Below are 25,334 nucleotides of genomic sequence, written 5' to 3' on the forward strand. Positions count from 1 at the left end.
GAGCGTGGCGGGCGCGCTGTCGAGGCTCTCGGGGTGGGGGGGGCTGGGCCCAGGCGGGGTTTGGCCGGCCCGGGGGCACAGCTGCCTTTGGCTTTACTGTGCCGCTCCCCCCTTCGCCAGGCCCAGCCTGTGATTCCCTGAAGAGCTGTGCCCCCCTCCCCCGAAACACCTGGGCTGCCCCTCCACAGTAGGGAGGGGGCTCCTGCTGGCCTAGCAGGTGCTTCTCCCTTGTACTTGAAGATCACACAGCGGTGCTGAAAGATTGTAGGCCAGTGTTTATTCAAGAAGAAAAAAGTACTAACAATGAGCATCAGTTCATTTTGTTATGAAGTAATTTTTGCTTATTATTGCATCAGCAGTAAGGAATTCCAAGTACTGGTGGCTTCCCTAAAGTTACAAATACGCCACGATTCATCAAAAGGAGACAAGCAAAGACCTTCCCCAAATAAAGTATTTAGTAGGAACTTTGGTTCACGTATTGAATAGAATAAAATAAATAAACCAAGGGGTTTTTATTTGGAAATGCGTGGGTTTAGTTGGGAAAGAAGAACTGTGACATTTTTGGTGAAAATGCTGCTTTTTTCTGTGCCTTACCTGGCAGATTTTGTTAACAGTCAAGCTCCACCGGGCTGTGATGATTACATGTGATCTGCTCGTGTTTGAATATGGGAAGGAAATAGTTAATGTATATAATTACATAGGACTCAGGTCAGGAGTAGGGTCTTTGTAGAGATAATCACACTAACTTTCTGTGAAACAAGTAATGGTCTTCATGCATGGTTGCTGTTGTTGGAATTATTTTTTTCTTTCAGGGAACAATTGTCTTCTCTCTCTTCTGTATCTCTTGTAAGTCCAAAATGCAGTTTTTTAAATATAGCTAATTATTTTGTATTCCCTCAGTTAACTCTGTGACAATTTTGTTCAGGTTTTTTGTGTGTGCTTCTTTGATACGTGTTTCTCACCTCCATTTTAGGATTATGCTAAGGAAAGATATGGAGTGTCATCAATGATACAATCCCAAGAGAAACCAGGTCAGTTGAAAAATGAAAAAAGTTTTTGCAAAAGAGATGGTGTGGGAAAGAAGGAAAAAAGAAGTTATGTGCCAAATACTGTCAGTATTTCCTTGAGAAATCTTTACCAAGCTTTCTTGTTCAAATGCCAGTGGAATTTTTTCCTTTTCTAGGATACATTTGGTACTTGTGAGACACTTGCATTTGGGCTCCATGTCTAGTTTTGGGCTCTACAGAGCAAGGAAGACATAAAAATTTTGGAGCCAGTCCAGTGGAGAGCTACCAGATTGCTCGGGACTGGAGCACAGGATCTGAGGGAGCTGGGCTTGTTCAGCTTGGAGACGAGGAAGCTGTGGGATGATCTTCTTATAGTTAAAATCTACTTAATGGGAGGGTGTAGGAAAGATAAAGCCAGGCTTTGAAGGTGTGTAGTAATTGGACTGGAGGTCATAGACACGAGTCAGAACAGGAAATTGAGATTAGAGGGAAGAAAAAAAAATCATGAGTGTGGTTGCATATTGGAGCTGGCTTCCAGATTGAGAGGAATCTCAAGCTTTGCCCTTGCCTGGACCGTGCCTTACACGGCTTGTCAGTTTTGTGTCTGTCCATCACTGCAGACTTTTTTTTAATTACTAAATTATTATTATTTGTAATGTACTGAGTCCTGAGATGTCAGGCTTTTTCCGTTTTTGGAGTAAGTTCTGCTGTGACTTACTACAGCAGTGCTCTCTCTCTGCGTATGGTCTCCCTGCTTATGCAGCCTTCCATTTCGCCTGTATATGAGCACCAAATCCATTAATACTGGATATTAATATTTACGGCTTTTATCAGTCATACCACTCTGAATTCAGGAAGTCCTGATTTTCTCCTGATGGGGAATTGGGATTTGGAAAAACTTAGTGGCTAGAGAACAAGCTCCCAGGCCAATATCCCAAGAAATACTAATCTTGGTATTAAATTCAGTGCATGAAATGGGAATGAGGGAAAATAACAGACTGGCTTCTTGTAAATTCTTCATAGTAAAATGTAAAACAGCAACATCATCTGTGATTAGGTGATTTTTTTTTTCTCCTTTGAATATTTGTTTTGGTTGATCCCCCTTTAGGAAGGGAAATGCAGAATGTAGGGAAGAGGAGCAGTCAACAGAGCACTCACAGGTTGAAAGCAACTGAAGGGGAGCTTTATATAAACAATGTAAAGGGACAGAAAAATCAGCAGAGACTGCATTAACAGTCACTGTTGAATAAAATACATTCTAGCTGCTAGAGAAAGGGAATGGGAGTTGAAATCACATTGGAAGCAGCCCAGCTCCTGTGTTTCCTCTCCCAGATTTGCACCCCAGAGCAAACAACTGTGTGGGGGACCCAAGCTGGCAGATTGAGAGGGCAGATCATGTCCTGCTTTCATGGAGAAATGCCAACTGTCTCATATTCAAAAGAAACACTCAAAAGTACTGGAGAAAAAAATATATTGAGAAGGGAAATTGTGAAAGCAGCAGCAAATTATATGAAAAAGGCTGTGTGTCATATTTAGTTGTGTTGTCCCCTTGACTTTTGATCCTTGTTTAAAAAAACTTCTCAGTATATGGACAATGTTGAGTGGGTTTTCCATGGGGCTTAAAATGCAACCTACAGCACTCCTGCTATTCTGTAATTGTAGAAGGTGGTTATCCAGAACACCAAAATTGGGTAACAATAAAGAACAAAATGCCTATAACAAAGAAACCGAAGATCAGCCTAGTCCCTTCCTTGAGACTAATGCACTTTTATTTACAGATTCAGTAGTTTCTGCCAGGGAGAGCTCTTGCCAAAGGCTTCATGGGAGGGTGAGATGATCACTTGTCATCAGTAGCTCCACTTGCCTTGGGTGTCTTGGAGTAGCTGCTGCTTGGGACAGGGGGTGGAGGGGGAAGCAGAAATGTTCCTGGCTATCTGAAGTGTATTAAATTTGGTTTTGAAGTCTGTGTGGCTACCTGCCATTTCTAAATCACAGTAACTAATGGTGGTATGAGGTGTGCAGCCCACGCAGCTTCTGGTGACCAGAGCCATCAGACAGCGCAGCACAACCTCAGGTGGGAACTCAGGGGGAGCTGCTGCAGTGGTGCTGTTCAGCTCACTTGAGCCACACTGTCCAGAGGACACTGGCTGCACCTGGGAACTCACACAGCTTACAGTGATCAGAACAAGTTATTCTTCCTTTCCGAGGAATAACCATATTGTCCTTTTGCCATGCTGATAGATTCTTGTATCTCTGCAGGCAAATTAAATCTCTTTTCTCAGGTTCATAACTTTGTTTCTTCACCCTGCTCTGCTGAGCTCACACATACCTGTGCCTTCTTTCTTGGCCCACGTAAGTCCTCCTTCTGGTTATGTTGGCTGCCCTGGATATCTGATGTTCTTGATTCCCATCATGTCAGGTTTTTAGGTCCTTCCTGCCTGCTAGTAAAACTCCATTTTTTGCCATTCCTTTTTTCTGCCTTCAGTCCCGTTATCTCATCTACCTTCCCTGGAAGCTGCTTTCTAATGCTGCTTTTCTAATGCTGCTTTTGATTTTCAGGTTTTTATGTCAAACTTGCCTTCTCTTTTTCAAAATTTTCTGGTACTGTAAAGATTCTGGCATTTCACAGAGGCAGCAGAAATATTGGTCATAATGTTCAAAATTCCATGATGCAGGATAAATTATCTTAGTAAACAGCTGATGTGACAGGCAGGGAATGGGGTCTGGAGGTGAAAAAGGGAATGGGGTCTGGATGTGAAAAAGTGTTGCTTTATGTATCCCACACAGCTTTTTGGACTTTTATCCTCTTTTCCCCTGTTTAGAAGAGGTTAGAGTTCTGAGAGAAAAATAAGGGTATTTAGTATGTTGGAAGGAAGAGATTGGGCTGTACATTAAGGAAAAAAAATTACAGCTTCCCCATAAACATGACTCCAAGTGGCAGTAAAGGTGAGATAGCCTGAATACTGAATTGGGGCAGAAAGCGTAATTTCACATTTACAGAGTGTTGTGTTTGAACTTTGTTTAAAATCTTTGTTCCCTTGTCTTCACTGCAACTGTAGCAAAGTTAAAAACATCTTTTATTTTTGCGCTTAATTTATTGGTAAGAGGGCAGAAAGTGTGAGTACAGCTTGCATTTGTGAAAGAACAAGTAGATGATCATCTGAGAAGTGTTGGAAGGACCTTAAAGGTGAAAGCAAGAAGTTTCATTTTTGTTATGGAAGAGATAAAAATGAACTGAAAGGAATTCAGGTGAAATGGTATACCAAGAGTGCAGAGGGAATATACAGTGCGTTGGTTGGACAAGAGGAAACGAGTGACAAAGACAAATGGTTGCTTACGCTCACAAATACAGGCAACATCATGACCTACTGGCATTTTAGAAATGAGAGAGAAAGAAGATGAGATTTGGGAAATGTGGGAGGAGGGAAACGAAGTGGTGTAGTTGCTATATCCAGCTCATTGCAGTGGAGCACATTGACAGGAACAGACGTAGTGGGCACAATGAACATCAGGAAACTCTTTTTTACTGTGAGGGTGACCAAGGATTGGTACAGGTTTGCCCAGGAAGAGTTTCCTGTCTTGGAAATACTAAAAAACCATCAGAACATGATCTTGGACAGCTGGTACTATGTCACCCTGCTTGTGAACGGGGTTCAGTGGGGTGACTTCCAGAGGCTCCTCCTAGCCTCAGTCCATGCTGTGATTCTGTGATCTGCTACTGGAAAAAAAGGCTTTATGATGTCTTCTTGTGGATATTGTTTATTACCCTTTTTATGAAAGGTGAAATGTTTTTTAATAATTAATACAATATAACAACTTTTGTGTTAAATATGTCTTGTTTACTCTTGGTGAAACATGAACCACTAGGTATCCAAAAGACTTAAAAAAATATTTATCTAATACAAATGGTTCCTGAAACACTAAGGATCCACAAAAGGTGTAACACCTCATTCTGTCTTTATGCTTGTGCCTAGAAAATGTTTTAACGTTTGTAAAAATACAGTTTCAAGTTGACTGAGATAATTTTAACTGTCTGAATATCACTCTTGGAAATACTGAAGGTTGTGGATTGTGATGGTTGCATGTTTCCTATAGTACAACACTGTTAAAGTTTGAATATCAGTTGCTGGCAAATGATAACATCTTTATTCCCCTTTCTCCCTTCCCCTCCCCCCACACGTATACACACTTCATGAATATATTTGAGTCAATTTCCTATCCCATTTCTCTGTGCACTTCATTCTGTTCTGGATTTGATATGTGTCTGTGAAGAAAGAACTGCACTGCCCTGACATAAGCTAATAAAAGTTTTAAATCCCCTAAAATCCTCAGTGCAGAATAACAGGCTTGCAGGGCAAGCTGTGACTGGTATTCAGAGACAGAAGGAAGGAGTCCAGAACAGCAGATGGTAACCTGGAGTGGGCAAAAGAGTTTTTTTCCGGAAACTTTGGAAAAGTTCTGGCAGGAGAAGTTTACAGTGGAAGTGTCTTAGCAAATTTAATGTTAATTTGAAACGAGGGAGAAGTCTCTGGGGAAAGAATCATACAACAGAATCATACAAGGAATAGTGGCATGCACCAGCATATTGTCAGTTCATAATGGTTGTGTACAATTTTTAAAGTCCTGATTTATTTAAAAATATTTTCCTTGATTACTTTTTTTTCCATTTGCTATCCAAAGTCTGTCCTTTCCAAGCCATGCATTCCTGTTGTTATTTAGCTTTGTAGCTTCATTGGATTTGAAGGGTTCTAATCAGTCCTGGCTCTGACAGTGATAGTAGTGCTTGATCAGGTTGTCAAACAGATTTTCCTAAAATAAATGTTATCCATTTTACACAGTAATACTCTCGTTGTTCCAAAATGCTGTTGTTTTAATCAAAATAAAACTTTTAAAAGTTATAATGCACATTTATATGTGGTTTCTTTCTGTTCTTTATTTTAAATAATAGTTATTTTATGGTTATATTCATCCTACTTATATAAGGTAGATACAGAGAACAGTCATGTCACCTCTGAGCCTTTGTTTTTCTGGGTTCAACATGGCAGCTTTCACCCTGAACAGTGCAGCAGGGCAGACATCCCTTAGGCAGCAGAAATTCAGACTAGTAAGTGCAGGTAGTACAGTGAAGCCCTATCAAAACCAGTGTGGTCGTTATGGGTTCTGCCATCCGTGAACTACAGTGAGTCTTGCTGTTGGTAAAGTGCAGTTTGACCCTGCTGTATAAGTCAAAAATAAGCTTGAAGTAATTTAAAGCTACTGGATCAAGTACAAGTCACTAAGAAAGGAAATGGGATCTTGTGTGTTTTCAGTAAGTCAATTATGCTGTTGATACAAAAAGTGATGTTTTGGATTTATTATCAATTTTATCAATAGCCATGATAGAAAGTGTATTTGGAGTTTAAAGTGAAAAATGTTTTGCTTTGAAAAAAACAAAACTGTTTTAAAATGTGTGGTTTTTTCTGTAATTCAGATAGAGTTTTGGTTCGCATAAAAGACTTGACAGTGGAGAAGGCTGATGAAGAGGTTTGGGTTCGTGGCAGAATTCACACCAGCAGAGCTAAAGGTGAGAGGCCTCCAGGGTTTTTGGTTTTATTTCCTCATGTCATTAGTACAACCTTAATGTTTGTTGTGCTTTCATGACCTGTTGCTTATGTCTTGCATTCAAGAAAACTTTGCCACCTGGTTACTCAGGGTTGCCTCAATGTTACTTTGACTGGTTATTTTCTTTTTCTACCTCTCTTTTTCCCAAGAGGGAAAAGGAGACTTTGGGTTTAGCTGTGTGGAAATCAGTTATTGTAGTAAAAGTAAATTTTTGTTTTACTGTGTTGCTAAATACCAGATAGACAATTGTAAATAATAGTAATTTTAAAATGTAATTATTCTCTTTAAGGTGTTAATAGTTGTGAGATAAAGCACTTCTAAGCTTCTACACTAAAACATGCTTGTATTATAAATGTATCAGTTGTTATCATATTTCTTCTGCTGCACATGACTATTTTCACCACACCTTTTCTTTGACCGGAAACAAAAATCTGTGTTAAAATTTCAGAATTCTTACTTTCGAATACTGGTATCTAATTATATCAATTTGAACTTCAAATAAGAAGCATCATCTTTCTTTAGCAAGACAAAGGGGAAAAACCCTTTCATAGGTTCTCAGCAGTGTGGGCTGTCACACTTGGCTGTCTGACAGCCATATTTCTTCCCTGGAATCAGAAGTTCCCCCTGGAGACCAGGTTGCCATATGCAAACTTCAATAGGCTTTGGCCTTTGCAGTTGACATCAGATGCTGACAACTGTTGTGCTGGTTTCGGTTATGTTTGGCAGCTCTGTAGATATAAATAACTTGTCTTTCCAAGAACTGAAAAAAAAAAAAGAGCATAAAGAAATTATCTTCACAAATGAAACTTAACAGTAGTCTTAAAATTGGGAATGATGCAAATTAGGGGCGAGAATCCAGTACCAAGTATCGTTGAAGATACCAGATTCATATCTCTTTTTGAGAATTCATGTTCTTAAAACATGTCCCTCTTAATGAGTAGTGTCTGTGCTGCAGTTGGTTAAAATAAGGAGCTGCATTCAAATATATACATATGATGCATATTTTAATTTATATTAGAATCTTTAAACTTAAGGAGTCCTCAATAGTTTTGTAGTGGAAATGGAAATCTCTCTATTATTTAAAGAAATTGTCAACTCCAAAAGCTGTGAAAGCCTTGGTCATTACGACATGAAGTTGTTCAGACAGGAGACACTCCATCTGCTTTAAATGTTACTAATGTTACTGTCAGGATATGAATTAGAGTATCCTTATGGCTTTTCTTTTGCAATTATTGGAAGAGTTCAGGCTATTAACAGAATTCAGGATATTATAGGCAGGTGTCTATGCGGACCTGGAAAGCAGTGTAAAGTTCTATGGTTGTTGATTGCTGTCTGTGTATGACATTGGTTCATGGTATCTTGCATGATATATATGTTTACTTCAAACACAGTAATATCTCTGTAACAAGGCAGTATTAACTTAAAAGAAGCTGTTGTAATCCTTCACTTTGACCTCACTATTGTTTTTGATGAAACAACACTGCTTATTTTCAAAACTCTTTAACACAACCTGAAGAATGAAAGCAGAAGGAGTTGATCATGGGCATGAATGTCCTGAATTTATTGATGGTGTCTCTTGTTACCGCTTGGTCTGACAACACAGAACAATTCTGACATTCAGGGAGCGCTGCTAGGGAATGCCATATGCTTGTTTACTTAAGCTTTGGGGAAAGAATCTTACAAGAAAAGCAAATGTTTAAGAGTAAAAAGTAATCTTAGTCTTTCCCACACACAACATGGCACTATTCCTACCACTGTGGAAAGGAAAGCCTTGCAGGAAACAGGAGAATCTTTCACAAAAACAAGCTTTAGTTTTTCTCAGAAACTTGAGTTTGACTCCTAAGTAACCAACGTAGCCTTTATTTAACCCTGTCTGGTTCTGACCAATAAACCAAAAAAAATTAATGGGAACAACTGCAGATTCCAGCTGTCTCATATAGCGAGTCACTCATGGAGTCTGATGGAAATTAACTGAAGGATGTGTAAAGAATGGGGTGTTGGGAAATTCTGTGTGTTGTACCAGAATTAAAGTGCACAGGGCCCTGTGGCTTGTATCATAGATTGAATAAATGTTATTTCTGGCCTTATTTTAAAGCCAGCCTAATCTACTGATCACGATTATCGTTGAAAACCCCTTGGGAAGTTGTCTGGGTTTGGCCAGGCAGCTGGGGCTTGTGCAGAATGTTAGACCTGAACTAGATTTTGGGTTATGAATGCATAGGTCTATGAAACATCTGAAAATAAGAATTCCATCAAGATAAATTTAAATACTGGGCCAAGTTTTATAATAAACTGTGTAAAGTCTTCTCTTTGCTGGCAAATGTATGTAACCATCATTTAATTTATATGACCAAAATGTTCTCCTCTGTATACACATTACTTCCTTATATCCTTTTCTTTCATAAGGTTTTGTGTGATTTGGTACTTTTATCCAAGACGAACGATCGATTACTGGTTGTTCTGTGTGCTTACTTTTGATGGAATTCTCCTTTCGGTGTCTTCTCTTACTTGTTCAGGGTCTGAACATTCTATGCATTATACTGTGTCAGATAATTTTAACCAAATTTCTCTTGAAACTTTCATCTTTTAGGCATTCTTGTGGGACATGATATTGGTTTTTTTTTTTTAATAGGAACTTAGTGTAGTTTACTTTTGAATGTGACTGAAGTTGGTGCTATACTTTTCACCTGAACACCACATAAATGTTTGGAAACACATGGAGAAGATCCCATTGTCCAAATTTTTTCTCACTCAGATGCTTCCTTTTTCCCATCTCTTGATCTGGAAAGGCTTCTAAGCATGAGCTGGATTTGATTATGGCTGGTCTTTTTGATACTTTATTTTGAATGGCTTCAGCTCTCTCAGGAAAAGTTCCCGTCCCTCTTTTAATCTTTGTGACTGTGATATTTTAGCCAGTCCTGAGTGAACTCCATTTGATCACTTATCTTCTGTGTGATTAGAAGTGTTTGTGTCCTGCAAAACATACTCTTCCTTCATGAAAACAGCTACTGTTACTCATGGCAAACACATTTGAGTCCTTTTATAATGCAGATAATGATCAGACTTCCAGTGTTTGGGATTGAGTACAACTGCCAGACTTTTGGATGAGGATCTGAGCAAGCTGGTCTTGGTGAAGATGTCCCTGCTCATTGCCAGGGGGTTGGACTCAATGGCCTTTAAAGGTCTCTTCCAACCCAAACTATTCTATGATCCTATGACAGCAGGTCCCTTCATTATTTCACTGTTTTATAGCTGAGAGATGTCGTAGCAGTCTTCAACTGTGCGGTTTTTGTTTGAACACCTAGTACATCATTGCTGAAACTTTGATCATGTTTTGCTAAATTGTTTGTCACTAAACTCATGGAGACAAATACTATCTTCTAGGAAATACTATATCCAACAGCTCTGTAAGAAATACTGAGATGTCAAAGATGTGAGATATGACTGCCTTATCTGAAGAAACTCAGCCTATCATGTCCTGTGGAAAAATTGTCCTTTCTTTGTTGACTTGCTGGATCTGAACCACAGCCTGTATTTTTCTAATTTAAATCTGTTGTTTAATGTTTGCCTGCAAGAAATACATGCATCTGTACCATATTGGATATTGCAGCCTCTGGAATACAGAAATAGTTGTACTCTGTTTTCTGAAAATACGTAATTAATCTTGTTGCATTGTTGTTTGTCGTAGGACAAGATCAGTTATTTCCAATAATTATAATTAATATTTAATAACATTTTGTACTAGTTTCCCATGTTTGCTTTTATTTCCATGAGATTGTGTGTCAAGGGTTCTGCATTTGTTTTCTGATACTCTTGAATTATCTGTAGCTATGTGTCAGGAACGGTAATCTGCTTAATTACAAACTGCAGAAAACTGCAACTGGCTTTTTAGTGCCAGTTTTCGAGTTAGGCATGTTTTGGCTTATTGGTTTAGAGTTTGAGTCAACAACAGGGAAGTAACTGTCTATAACAAAACTTCTGGCTTCTTCCTATTCTCACCATTTCAATGGAAATGTTACGGCATTCTGAGTCAGAACTTGGAGTTAAAGTGATCATGGTGCCTTTATCAGATACTGGTACACCAGTTATATGTTTGTTGCTAATTTTTGTCTAGGAAGAAGCATCTAAAATCACCATATTTCCTTAAAACTAAGTTAAGGAATAAATTAGAGATGTGAGAAGAGGTATGAAATGATTGTAACTGTCAGCTAAACAGATTAGAAAGAGCTTTGTTGACTTGGAAACACCCATTTTAAAAGTCAACAAAATGCACTAAGTTCTTTGTACATTATTACTAATTCCTATTAACTTCTTTTTCCCTAAGCTGTTCATGAATAAATTGCTCTTACAGGAATTTTTAATTGGGTCTTTTAGGTTCTTGTCATTCACTAGAATCAATACTCCTTTTGTTCCCCTTCATTCTGAATGTGTGGTGTATTATAGAATGAACATTGTTGGTTTAGTCCTTGTGGTACAAAATCAAGCCTATTTCTCTCAGAGCAGCTTTGTAAAGTGAACTCTGCAGCTTTGATTTGAGAAGATGAGAAAAAACATCTTTAAAAATAATTTAGACTTGAACTTGTTGTGAGCAAAGAAACAAGGAAAAGTATGATACATTTCTTGCAGTTGAAGAAAAAGATACTTTAAAAGTTATGGTTTGTTGTTTTTCTTTTGTCTAAAGACTCTTTATCTTGGAAGGCTTACTGTTATTTTTAGAAAATGTCCATTCAAGTGTTTATAGATGTAAGGCATGATTATTTAATTTATCTCAGTGTTTGTGTGTGTGTGTGTGTGTGTGTACATGTACAGCTGAGAAGTTAGAAGCAGCTTTAAGGAGGGGGGGCAGCGATGAATGAGAGAGAGACGCACACTCTTAAGAGCTCTGTTTGTATTTAAGTAGTAAAGTATTTTTTCTCATTCACAAAGACCTCGAGTAACTTGTCCTTAATACACCTGTGTTGTTTCTCTTTGTATTCAGGGAAGCAGTGTTTCTTAGTCCTGCGTCAGCAGCAGTTTAATATCCAGGCTCTTGTGGCTGTGGGACAGCATGCAAGCAAGCAGATGGTAAAGTTTGCTGCCAAGTAAGTAAGCAATTATATCCTGTTGTCAGAGTAAACAATGGTGGGAACCAGGACTCCCAGGGGTTGGGACCATTTTCACACATTAACATCAATGCTTCGTTTGTTTTAAAATGTAGTTATTTAAATTGTCAGCTCTCTATTGCGTTGAATACATTATACTGACAAAAGATAAAATAGAGAACAGGCTTGAAATTCATTCTGAACTGCTGAAGCAGCATTCTCTTGCCATAGACAACCTACATTTTCTTCCAAGCTGGCTAACAAAAAGTCTGGCAAGCTGAGCTTAGTGGGACACTTCATTTGGTGTGTGGTGGTGGTGTGTGTCTGCACATGTTCAGGGTTTTTCTTCTACCAGACATATACAGTGTAGTAATACATTCTACACTTAGAACTGCTGTGAAGAAGTCCCATATTGCAAGTGGCTTACTGAGTTGAAGAAATTAAAAGTAGCTTCCGTGCACTGGGTTACACTTATCTACACCTTATTTTTGGCACTAGAATGTTAATTTTAATTTAAAAAAAATTTGGCAGGGGTGATAGACTTGCCAGTTGAAAAACTGTTTGTTGAAGCAATTTGAATTCAATTATTTGGTTTGTTTTGTTCCTAAAGATAAAGAATTACCTTTCCCTTCTACTTGCCCCAAGATTGTGCTTTCAGGTTGTCCTGTGATAAATATGCTTGTGTGACAAATGTGCTTTATAGTAGAGCTTTTAATAATGTGTATCTACTTGTTCACAAATAGAAATGTGGATCAATTCTGTGCAGTTTATTCGGTGCAGAATATGTTTAACATGTGGCACTTGAGTTGCTTCTGTGTAGTTCTTGGCACTACTCTCATGCCTGGGAAGGGAGCCCCCACTAATTAGCTGCAAAAGTGCTACAGCCTTCAACCTTCAATATGTCAGGGAGGGGAAGGATTCATTATAGTAGAGACTTCCAGAAGCCAAGTTAAGAAGGTTGGGATAATGCTTCTGCTTATGGGGTTCAAGGCAACGGGAAAACAGAACCAGCAGTGTTTGTTGTTTGGCGGTGCTCAGTGCTGGCAGTGCCAGTGTGAAACATGCTGTTCACAGGTGTTTATGAGCCAAAGTGAAGTGTTCTGTTTCTTCATGAAATGATTTGTACTCTCCAGCGCTTGGAATCTTTGAAAAGAATTAAGTGTATAATGTACTTGTTCCCTAATTCATCTCCCTCTAAACTCCCAACAGTCTGCCTGTACTCCCTCAAAAAACTTGTGCTACAGAACAGTGGAACAACTCTCAGAGTTGTGATGCACGCTCTTCTATTCTCCAGTTCTCTCCAATATATCTCTCTTTTTTAGTTTTCTTCATGGTTCTTTCCTCCACAGCTGAATTTCTTACACTTCATGATTGGTAGATCTCTTAGTGGTTAGGAGTTCATGAGATGGAAGTTGATCTTTACTCTTTTTTTCCATATGCTGACTGCCACTTGTAAACCTGCTGTGGTTTTTTATAATTCACTGATCTTTTTTTACTCAATTAGTTTCTGCCAGATTAGTGATTTAAATTAGGTTATGGAGGTCCAGAGCTAACAAGGAGTGGTAAACGGTAGAAGAGGATATCTGGAAAGAGTAGAGGGTAAAGCTCCTTTCTCTCTGGCAGCAGTGACCTGTTAAACCAGGCAGAAACCTCATCCTTAGGTTTTTCCCAATTCCCTGTCATCTCCCCACTTTCTTGATGAGGCAGACCTGAATTCCTCAGAACAGCCAGACTGATGATATTTATAGTGTTTTGAATTTTCGTTCTGCTTCTTTTTTGGGATAGCATTTGCTAGCTGAATCCTGGTACTTCAGCCTCACTTGCTTTGTAGCATTCGTGTTTTCCTTATTATTTGTGCTTCTGAAATGCTTGCATGCTCATCATCATGTTCTCTGAATGGCGTAACTGTCTCTGTTACAGCCTTCTGGATTTTCTTTTGGGGGTTTGCTTTTGGTTTTTTTAACACCAGTAGCGCAGCCATCTTCTCAGGATTCCTTCCCACCAACAAACCTATTTTATTAATATCCTGCCATGCTCTCACTTTTTCCAGTGTTTGATCTCCTACAATTCTGTCTGCTGTTGTCACTGCAGCTGCCTCTTGTCCTTCAGAGGCTGCTGCTGTTCCTGGCTCATGAGTACACGTGGGGTCACTGTGTCAGCAGCACCTGAAGCAGAGTCCCAGTACGTGCCTGTCCTCAGTCGCTTTCCTGCCTCCTTTCACCTGCTTTGGAATGATCTCGTTATTTCTAGCAGATGAGGCTGGGCTTAGATGTCCAAAAATAACTATCCTGTTTCCCTGCCTTTCTCAGTGTCTTTTTTTATCATCTCATTTCCTACATGTTAAATGAGGAAATACACATTATTGAAGAAAACATTTAACTTAAATATCTTAAATTTCAATTAAATTTTTAAATGTTTTCACTGATAGTGCATAAACTATATTTTCCACATGCTATTTTCTCATATTTTCATACTGTGTCCACAACTTTCTTTAAAATGTTTTGTGAAATTCTGGATCTTGAATTTTTAATGTCAGTTGATTAAATAATGAGCATTTTTTTGGTACAGATTTTCATAAATGATAAACAAACCAGTTCCTCTTGTAGATATTGGCACATGGAAACCAAGAACTTTCATAATGTTCTGTGGTCAACAACATTCATAGAATAATTACTTCCATTATCATTAGAATACGAGTTCTTTATAGTGAAAGATACTTTATAGTGGTTTCACTCAGGCTTATAAAGAAATTTCTTTGAGTTTAACCCTGGAAAGTTTCTAGTTGAACTTGCAAAACAAACATAGCGCAGAGCCAGTTGAGATACTGGATTGGCAGCTGTGGAACTGTTCTTCTGTCTTTTATCAGAAAAAAAAAATACAGCCCAGCAAGGGATGCTGCAGAAGAGAAACAGTTAATTGTCTCTTTTAGACAGCAGAGGTGCCAGTTAGTAATTTATCTTAGTAATTTATCAACCTGCTTTTTTCCATCAAGCATTGGGTGTGGCTGGTTTTGGTTTTCTTTCTCCTTTTCTGCATCAGCATTGAGCCTTTCCCGACACCCCACTGCCAGAGCTGATAGAGCACTTGGGAGAGGTGGTTAACAGATTCTAATTTAGCTGCTCAAAAAATTTGCCCTTGCACAGGAAGTAACTTGATGGCTCTTCATAGTAGACTAGAGAGTAAAAATGCAAGAAAGAGATTAAAATGGAGAGGGAAAAAAATATTAACTTGTATGAAAATAATTCACAATGTAGAAAAATATATGTAGTTCTTTAGCTAGATAAATTGGTAATACCAGGAAAACTGCTGGATATTGCAGAATATTTTCTTTATACATTTCTGTTTAATTTTTATATCAGAAGACTGGAAGAAAATGTCAAATTGCACCTAAGTTTGCTGGTGACACAGAAATTGGACTGGTAAATAGGGATTCAGGAGTGTATAGGAAGCAGGATTCTTTTAGAATAATCACTTCAATGTTCTTCAGTGTGAATTTGTGCCTTTGTGATCATTTGGTCAGATTTTGTGTGTGCTCAGAATTAAAAAATATAAAAGTACAGAGAGAAATGTGAGATTGGGATAGATAACTGACATGACAGGAGCCCATGCAGTTCTCTGAGTTTTGGAAAAGAGGAATAAAATGCCATTAATATAACATGTGCCTGGTTTTAGGCAATTCTGGAACTTTTTGTCCACTTTTGTTGTTTTTCTGTCTGAATACATGTCAAATTGGAAAAGGTTGATGGTGAAGTTGCAAGATGAAATGATACATGGTCAGGCAAATCTGCCTTCTGTGAGACTAAAGAAAACTCTGTTCTCTCCTAGAGAAGCTAGTAAATAATTTAAATCCCAGTCTGATGGTGCCTATGCAGGAAGATTTTCTGCCAGTGGGGTTCTTTACATTGCAGATACAAAGGTATGACAGGATGCAATAAACAGAGGATGAAGTTAGGGGAATTTAGAAGGAAAATGAAGTGTAGGTTTTTTTGTGAAGATTATTAAAAATACATTGTGGATTTTGTTACTTAAAATCTTTAAAAGCAATTTGGCTTCTTTTTTCCCCGGAAGATATCTGGGTTTAACAAAGTGTTAGAATGTTGGTATAGGAAACTGATCATTTTATTTTTAGGATGAAGAGAATAAGAATAGGTGTTTGCCTGGCTTTCTTGTATACAATGTCAGTTAATTTCCTTTTAGGGGGCTCCTTGCATACTTGCTATATTTGTGCAGACAGGATTACAGTTGTTCTTGTTGAGTATAAAATGTTTATGTTCTTAATTACTTACAAAATGCACTCATTTTTTGAAAGTAAACCAGTGCCTTCACTTTCACTGGCATTCAGATAAAGGATCATTGATTATTATGTTTTATTACAGCTATTTAATATTTTTAATACTGTATTAATATAATTTATGCAGTCTGCTTACAGAAAGGTGTTGAAGAAAAAAACAAGAAGATACCACAATAAGTATAGATGCTATAGAAGAAGTAAAACATTTTCTATTTAAAGTCTATAAATAATCAAGTTTCTTCCTATTCTTCAGACTTTTGACCAAGAAAGTGTTGATTGTGATTCACTTTGGGAGGCCAGTGTAGGGTTCAGCTTGCAACATGAAGGTGTTGATGAAAGATGTTGTCATAAAATCTACAAGAATGCAATCCTGTGGTTAAAAGAGAAAGTCTTGGCTAATAGACATGCAGCTAATTAAGAGGGACATAAGGCATCTAGTGGACACTTCAGTAAATATAATGTTGATTTTTTTGAATGTTACACATAAAGTAGTTTTTTATACAGGAAAATGTTTTATTGTTGGATTTTATGAATCTATATACTAAAATAGTTTCTTCTTGGATTAAACAATGTAAAGGTGTCATCTGTCTTTTCTTAATGCCTTATGCATCCTAATTTAGTTTCTACTCTGTGGTAATATTAATTACAGGTATAAATGTTATCCTTAATGGAAATGGTGGTACTTTGCCATGTTTTTCTGCTACTTGTTCACTTTTATTGGTGTTTGGGGGATTTTTGTTACCCAGGGGAATTTTATCAAATTCTTGTTTCTTGTTGTGACTTGAACTGAAAATGCTATTTCAGTTACATCCCAGGAACTACCTGTTGGGATCAAAGCAGAACCTTCCAGGTTTCTGTAGTTTATGTTTGATGCAGTGTTAGGCACTTCAGACACTTCCAGCTCTAGGTCTTGCTGAGCATGATTCAAACAGAGCTCAAAACACAAGCTTTTATTTCCATACCAGATTAAATGTGGAGTTTAAATGAGGAAAAGCACATTTTTTAATTATCAAATGAAAGTTTAGAGGAGATGAGGGTTGTTTATAAATACAAAGATGGTCACACGCAGTGGGAACCTTCCTAGTGCTTTTGTGTGCCCAGGTAATTACTTGAATATTTGGTTACAGGGACCTACACAGTTAGGAACTCAGTTAAAATACATCTTAAAATTATGGCAAATGTGATGACTAAGGAATGCTACATTTTTAAATATGTTCCAGATCAAGAAACATGTTTTATTTGCAACTCCAGCATAGAGATGGAGAGAAAGCTCATTTTATCCTACGTGCGAAGTTTTAAAGTTGTTATGCAAGTTTGCAAAGCAATATTGCAGTTACAGTGATGTAAAAGTCAGTTTCTTCCTGTATTTTTCATCTGATACCATTTTCCATGTCTTGAATTCCTTGCATGTTCTGATCAGAGCTCTGTACAGACTTCGCTAGCACTTCTTCTTCACGGGTCTACTAATCTAATTATGAATCCATCAGACAACACATTTGTATTTAACTATTATTTTCTTTTTCACTGTGCAAGGAGTTTCCTTCGATAAGTTTGAAACATTATTTGCCGTTATTAGTGAGAGGGCTTTTATTCAGGAGAGTAGAAACTGGTATTTTCAGTGAAGACACTGCTAGTCACGTCATTAGTGGTGTTTTCTGAACATTTGCCAAAATGTTGACATGGAAAAGGAAGTGGGAAAAACAGATAGAGGAGAACTGTTTAGGGGAAAAAAGTTCACATAAGAGTAAAACTTTAATTCTTTTAAACATTCACACATTGGAAAAGCAAAAGGAATTTATAGTTGTACTTAATGCTGGTTTAGCATGATATATCCTCATAGATGATCATGCTCTCTTGCATCCAAAGTGCTGCATTGGTTCCACAGTCTTTTTAAGGACTTCTAAACAGAATCATTTGTTACAGAACGTACTTGGAAGTACTTGGTGTCATTTCAGTTATCCTTTCTCATATTTGTTGCCTCTGCTAAAATAATGGAGACGGAGGCTCACCCATAACTAAGTGGATTCTTATTTAAAGCTTGCTCTCAACCTCTGCTTTGTACAAATTTAGTTGTGGTTTGAGCAACTGTAGCTCTTCTAAAGTGTAAATGCACCAGAAGAACACACTGTTCACCAATTTAATGCAGTATATGGAATTACCTAATGGTTAAGTAAGTCAAGCATATGAAGCCCTTGGTCTGTATTAACTTTAGAGCAGCTAATAAGTTCTACCACTTGAAAATATTACCATCAAAAAATAGCGTAATCAGCTAAAATACTCAAATTTGGCTTTTTATTTTTTAGTTAATTGGAATTTACTTATAGTGCCACTGTTAGGTTTTGAGAATTTGATGCTTGAATGTTCCACTGTTACTTGAATATCATCAGATTTTTCAGGATTTTTCTGCCAAGTTAAAAAAGCGCTGGGTTTTTAAAGTTGAGGGTTGTTAATGGCTCTTTGCTTTGCTGGTTTCAGCAATGGCTAACTTGTCTGATGACATCCTCACTCACCTCTTATTATTTGCAGTTAAATTGTGGACCTGATACTTTCCTGCTGTCTAAGGGCTTAGGTGGTCAAGTGGTGTACAGAAAGTGCTTTTCAGCTTTCTCAAGGCGGCCTCACAAGTGAAAGATTGGTTGGAACATTAGTTTTCCTAAAAAGTAACATTTTTAGATATTTGGCCTCTTGTAAGCTAAAAGAGAGACAGAGTGAAAATATATTTCCAGTGAGGGTGAGATTATCTGTAGAAAAGTGCTGGTTTGAAGTCCAGTACCTTAAATGCGTAAATAAAAACTGCTCATCCAAATTCTTTTCTCACCTCTGACTCTTGGGCCTTTTGTTACTGCTTGCTTATAGCACACATACTTTATATCAAATATTTGGAAGACTTTCAGGATGGTGTGTGGTGTTTTAATGTACTATTAGTGACTGTTAGTGGAGAGCAATTAGGATGTCCCCTGTCACAGAGAAATGACTTTGGAGCATCTTGCATCTTTCAGTAACAAGTCATGTAGTTTAAACAAGCCGAATCAGTTCTGATTTTCCCCTTCAGTTCTAGGCCTTCCCTTCAGTTTGTTGTTGTGCTGGTGAAGACACATCTTGCAGATAATTGCATCAGCTGACACATGGAAGAGTGTCTGTGGCCTACAAAAAGGGCTCTGTCACTTGTCAGTTTATGTATAAACACAGACACACACAGAGAATGGGCAAGCACTGAACTTCATCATAATTCTTTCCCTCACAAGTTTTCCATCCCAGTTTGAATTTATTGTGGCTGGGGATATTTTAGCAAACTCCTTCATTATTCAGTTATTAGATTTAAAAGTAACTCCAGATCCTTAGCTCTGTTCTGTTGTTCAGCAGTCCATACAGTAGATGAATGTCCTGGTGCTCAGTGTGATGTGCTGCAGTGTGCAATGGAACTTACTGAGCTTTCTGCCCTCTCTTTATTGCTAGCATCACCAAAGAGAGCATTGTGGACATAGAAGGCATTGTGAGGAAAGCATATCAGAAAATCGGAAGTTGTACTCAGCAAGACGTTGAGCTTCATGTTCAAAGGGTAAATTTCTGAGCAAATGGAGCACTGGTTAATTGTTTGATAGATTATCTGTTGAGACTGTCTGTCTGTCTACACATATGAACTTTGTCAGTAAGGAATCCCATGCCAGAGAAATAAACTGCTTTAAACTACAAATTTCAGCATATCATATGTAAAAATTAAACACGTCTGGTTTTAAGATATTTGGAGTTTATATTTTCCTATTTTTATCTGCCATTTGAATTACGAAAATAAAGTATCTCACTAGAACAATTTGGCTAGGAAAGCTTGTAATTCTAGTTTTTGATTCTTAACTGCAGCAGATACTGGAATAAAATGTGCTGCTTTTTAAGTGCAAGTCAGAAGTTTCTTCTTTATCAGAGTTACAATCTTCCCCTCAATACAATGGACTGGAATACATAATTCTCACAGAAATAAACTCTCACTGGCTTACATGGAAGCTTTTGAAATCTAAAGTTCCTGGAGCTTGTGCTGTAGGGGTGGAGGAAGTGTAACTTTATAATTTGTTTAAATAGAAAGCATATTTAAACCTTTATGTAATATCCTTTTTTTTGTAAAGGTTTTTGACTAAACTGTATGCTTACAATACAGCTGAAACCCCGTCGCCTCAGGAGGAGAGCACAATGGCTATTATGGCAGTGAGATAAATTTTAGCTAACAGCATTGGGGAAAACCTGCAGATTTTGAAGAAACATTTTTTAATATGTGTGCAGATTATCCTATGCTTGATTTTTCTGAAAGAACATCAAATTCACTGCTGCTCTATGAGCAATACTAGACCGTAAGGCACAGCAAGGTGGTTTTCATTCTCTGATTGTATTTTAGGTATCTCATAAATTTTTGAATCTGAAACAGCTCTTTCAGCTATATTCAGATGATAAGTAAATAGTACATTAACAAGGAGAAGAACAGGATGATCTTGCTGGAACCAGAACCTAAAACTCAGTGAAATTTGGTATATTCGGAGCTGGCATTCAAAAGGCTTGTCCCTCAGGCTCGATTGAACTTGCTCAATTTGGTGCTTCCCAGTAGAAAAAAAAATATACTTTAAATCTTTCAAAGGGAAAGCAAGAACTAAGCACTTCAGTATTGTCAGGAGAATGCACCATGTGTCTATCTCAAGTACTGGAATAAAATCACAGCCTTAGAGCGAGCAGCCTATGCAAACACTGTTTCAAGTCTGCTAGAAATATCCTTTTGTAAATCACACCTCCTTTTGAGCAGAACCCCATGCTATTTCTGTTCTTTCTCAATTTCAGATCTATGTGATCAGCTCAGCTGAACCCCGACTGCCCTTACAGCTGGATGATGCTGTTCGACCAGAAGTGGAAGGAGAGGAGGTGAAAACTTTGCATCCTCAAGTGCTTTTTATTGTCTTTGTAGCTGAACAAAAGCACGAAAGCCAGGCAACTTCCTTAATGCGGTGATTCTGGGGGTTTGTTAGGCTTGCATTTTACTTCCTTTGTGTATCCAGAAGCGTGTTCAACATCTCCATAGCTTTGATGTCTGCTGAACTGCAGTAGAAGGTCAAAACCAGAGACTTTCCAGTCTTGTGTGTGTCTGCTGCATCCTCAGAGTTGGGTTCTGCCTCTGACCTGTGGGGGAAGTTACACCTTAAACTTCGCCATGCTGCCAGTTTGCTGTATGTTCTCTCTAGAATGATATAGAAGTTCTGCTGAACACAGAATTAACCTTTGGTTTTTAGCCAGAGGGTGGTTTTTGTTTTGTTGAAGTTTTGGTTTTGTTTATTTTTTGGATGTATGTGTTTTCACCATGTGCTTTTGCACAGGATGGAAGAGCTACTGTAAACCAAGATACAAGACTGGACAACAGAATCATTGATCTGAGGGTAAGGAACATGCAGTGTTGCAGGCTTGGCTTCAGGTGTTTATTCTTCATATTTCTAATCCATGAAACAACAAAAGTCATGGATTTGATGGAATTGTATTGTTGGCCAGAAGAAAAATAAACATGTTTTGTGGTTTTGCATGGTATTATGAAAGCACAGGATTTTTGAATCCTAAATGTTCGCCTTTGCTGACATTAATTAAAGAGCATATATTGGTAGTTCAAAGGCAAACACTGATGATTTGACATGTGGCCATGTACATCCAGGCTTTTATCTGCAAAAGTCAAAGGTGACTGAATAGGGACAATTTAGAGACGTTTTTTCTCAGATGTAGTTTTTGTTATCCAAAGCCTGTAAAGAGCTTGGTTTTGAAGTATAAGATGGAAGTTCTGAGTTCTAATGGGCAGTTGAGGTGCTCTAATGCATGTCTTGGCAGAGAAATTGTACCAGGCCACGATACCAATCTCATTCTCTTTGTTTCTTCCACAGCAGTCATGTATTTTCCTTTTTTTTTACATGAAACACCTTTCTTTATCCAGGTCATAGAGACCCAGCCTTCTGTGACCTTCACAGACCTCCCAAATATTTACCATTTCTGATCAGCAGCAAAATACTGTCTACTAAATTACTTACAGAACTTTGATTCTTTTTTAATGAAACAGCAGCTAACACTTAAGTGTGTAAGTAACTAACCGTTACTGACTTGAGGCATCCTGGCCTTTTCCCAGGCTTTTTAGCCATTTCAGGCTTTCCACAATAAAGTTTTAGTCAACATTGACTGAAGACTGTGCTTAGCTCTTTTTTTTTCTTTTTCTTGATGTCTAGTACTGCCTTCTAGTTCTTGATAATGGCAGTTTGGCAGTAAATCAATCTTTGCACCTGAGAAATGAAACAAAAAAGTCATTTATTGGAAAATTTGGAAAGGTTTCTGGCACTGAGATATTTAAAGCATTTCAACATCTGATCTCCATGTTTCAGCAACTAAAACTACTTGTGCCAATTGTTTTACTTGTACCAAAATTAATTGCTTTTCACTTGACCTTATGTACCATACTGAGTAACTTCAGTTTGTGATTACCTTTGAGGATACTCAGTATCTCATCATATTGGTCTCTTCATCTGTCTTAAATTAAGCTGTTAATGAAAAGAATTCTATACTAATGATTGAAAGTGAAAATCATTTGAAGGATCATCATCTTATGTAGTGCTAAGGCAGTGTACTGAATTGAAGGGAGAAATCTGGGATGCTTGAAGTGCAAGCTTTATTTGAACATCTGGTGATGAATAAAAATAACCAGCAGCACTCCAGAGAAACCTAAGAAAATCCATTAAATTGAAGAAACACCTGTATAATAAACTGGAAGGAGCCATGAGCCCCAAAGAGATCAGAGAAATTATACAAAGGGAAATAACATTTAAAAATACTGGGTGAAAATGGCTTGGAGGTATCCTTGGCTGTAATGTAGTTGCGGGTATCTGCAGAGCAAAGCCTAAGAAGGTAAATAGTAATGGAAAAAGAAGGAAGACTCATGCTAGAATAAACACAAGAGATGGAATGGAAAGGGCTGGACTAAAGTTCTTCTGTCCCTGTACACATCCAGTAGTCTGGCATGACCCTACCAATACTCCTGAAATATCTTTGTCAGTACAGCAACAGGGCATTAGTTGTCAGTATTCTGCCTGGAGGGTGCAGCTGGTGACCTCAGTGGATGTTGCTGTAACCTCTTCTAACTGGTGTGTCCCAACCATTGTTGGGACATCATTTCTTCAGCAATGTCTAGCACCTTGTTTTGAGCTCTGAACCTTAACTCTGTGTTAAGGAGCTGTTTTTCTCCTTAGTTCCAACAGCTGCTGCAGTGTGGTGCTAAACAGCTGTGTCATGCTGAACAGGAATTCAGGTTAGCTTTTGATGGATTTGGTGGAAGGATGAAATGCCAGATCTCAGTACTTCATCCTCTGCATACACCTGTGGCTGGGTGTGATCTGGCCACAGCTTGCCTGTGGTCAGGCTTGGGTATCTGTCTTGCCTTCCTCCTCTGCACAGGAAGAGTTTCTGTCTCAGACTGTGTCACATTTCTGTCTGTCTTTTCTGTTGCACCTTTCATTATTTGTTTCAGAACAAAAGCAGATTCTAAATATGTGTTATTTTAATCTGTTTTTTAAAGGGAGTGCTGAATAAGCAGAAAAGGTATTTAGTGAAGAAAGGGGAAATTTCAGTGAGAACATGTGCATGTAAATATACACATACATATATGTATATATCCTAAGCATTGTATGTAAGGGAATCACAAGAGTAGGAATACAAAGAAACTGAGATAGTAGCAATGGATTTTCAGTGATTTGGTTCCGTAGACTGAAGCTACTGGAGTACAAATGGGGCTTCAAAGAGCCTTTAGTGTTTCAAATGCACAGCATAAGGAGGCATGTCCTAAGGAGGATTGGAAAACATGACGTGTTATCTGAAACCATTGTTCCCATAGCTGTTCCTTCTAGGAAAACCAAGTCACAGGCAACAGGGAAGAAATTTTAACGGAATAGTTCTAACACATGATGTGATGATCTGTTCCTACTAGTGTGGGAGGGAGTCCAGCCACAGATAAAAGTATCATCTAGTTCTGGTGCCCCAGTTTTTTAAGGAAGAAGGAGGTTACTGAACATCAAAAATAGGGACACTGTTATTTTGAGAAAGATTTAACAAACTAAACGCACAGATCTTGGTTAGGCTCAGACTAAAAAAAGTCCTTTGTATGCAACTAGAATTATTTTTGTCCATAAATGCAGTATGTAAAGTAGTTAAGTAATTAGCTAATTTTAAGTAGTTATTAACGAAGGAGTTAATTGGATGGGGCCATGTCGTGATAAAGTGGAGCTGTGAAACTCAGTTATTACATGAATGAAAAAAGCTGGATTTCTGAAAATAGCATCACTCCACCCAGCTATGATGTATACCAAGGAAGGTTTGATTGTGATGCAATACAAGGAGTGTAATTAATAATAAGGAAATTACATTAGTGGAGATGAAAGATGCAAAGTATGTTGCAAAGATTGCAAGACTTCCACTCTTGTGTACATGTGAAAGTAGACTGGGTATTGCAGTGAATTATTAACAGTCTTGCATTTTGTTTGCTGAGAAAGATCTCTCAGAAGTGTCTGGTAGTTCGGGGTTTTTTAAGGTTAGGTATGGGAAGTACTTAAATGCCAAGATGCCAAGCTACTGCTGTAGTTGTTATTGTGATGTATGGAGAGAAAATGGTGTTTATTTAGGGCTGAGGGGTTTTGAAAATCATTTCCAAAGAATGATTGCTGGGGAAGAATGAACTTGTTCTTGGTGGGTTAACTCATAAAATACAGATCACACACTTGGAGTAGAAAAGTTGGTGTTTTAGAGAAAAGAGAGCTGGTAAGAAGAAAGAAAAGTCCTTGTATAGACTAGATTTTCTTTCACATAACCACAGGTGACTGTGAGGAAACCACTGTTGACCTAAGTATCTGTTTTTCACGATGGCTTAATTAAAGTCAAACCACTTGATCGTAGAGATGTTTGATTTACCATTAACTTACCAAAACAGTTTAAAACGGCAAAGTAGAACCCTGATTCTGTTTTTAAATCTCTACTTTTCTGCTGTTCTTGAGTTTCACTGAAGTATTCGGTGGTGTGTAGACTTCCCATGTCTGTAAAAAGACCTGCAGAAACTGTTATTTCATGAAGTTCTGTGGTAGATGAAAAGCAGTGAAGAAAAGACCTGTGAAACACTGATTTTTGTAGTTTGCTTCTTCGAAATACTGGTTCAGGTTTATCAAGTTTTACATTGTTTAAAATAAACAATGAAGAAACGACCAGTGAAAGAAACACTAATTCTTGGGTTTTACTTGTCAGATTGTCTTTGCAAAAGTCTGAAGAAAAAATCAATTCAGATTCACCCAGGTTTACAATGGACCTGACTGA

General features: G+C 37.9%; 1 protein-coding gene across 1 annotated transcript in view; it reads left to right on the top strand.

Moving 5' to 3' along the window:
- Window positions 1–923: 923 nt before the first annotated feature.
- Window positions 924–25,334, top strand: part of DARS (aspartyl-tRNA synthetase) — a 36,684-nt gene continuing 12,273 nt past the window's right edge. Inside the window, exons 1-6 of the mRNA XM_008638212.2 lie at window positions 924–1,031; window positions 6,478–6,570; window positions 11,587–11,689; window positions 19,437–19,539; window positions 20,799–20,879; window positions 21,329–21,388. Of these exons, the coding sequence (XP_008636434.1) occupies window positions 1,007–1,031; window positions 6,478–6,570; window positions 11,587–11,689; window positions 19,437–19,539; window positions 20,799–20,879; window positions 21,329–21,388 (465 nt within the window). The 5' untranslated portion in view covers window positions 924–1,006. The remainder of the gene's footprint in view (window positions 1,032–6,477; window positions 6,571–11,586; window positions 11,690–19,436; window positions 19,540–20,798; window positions 20,880–21,328; window positions 21,389–25,334) is intronic.

This window comes from Corvus brachyrhynchos, unplaced genomic scaffold (genome assembly GCF_000691975.1).
Source record: "Corvus brachyrhynchos isolate BGI_N302 unplaced genomic scaffold, ASM69197v1 scaffold126, whole genome shotgun sequence".
Classification (NCBI taxonomy): domain Eukaryota; kingdom Metazoa; phylum Chordata; class Aves; order Passeriformes; family Corvidae; genus Corvus; species Corvus brachyrhynchos.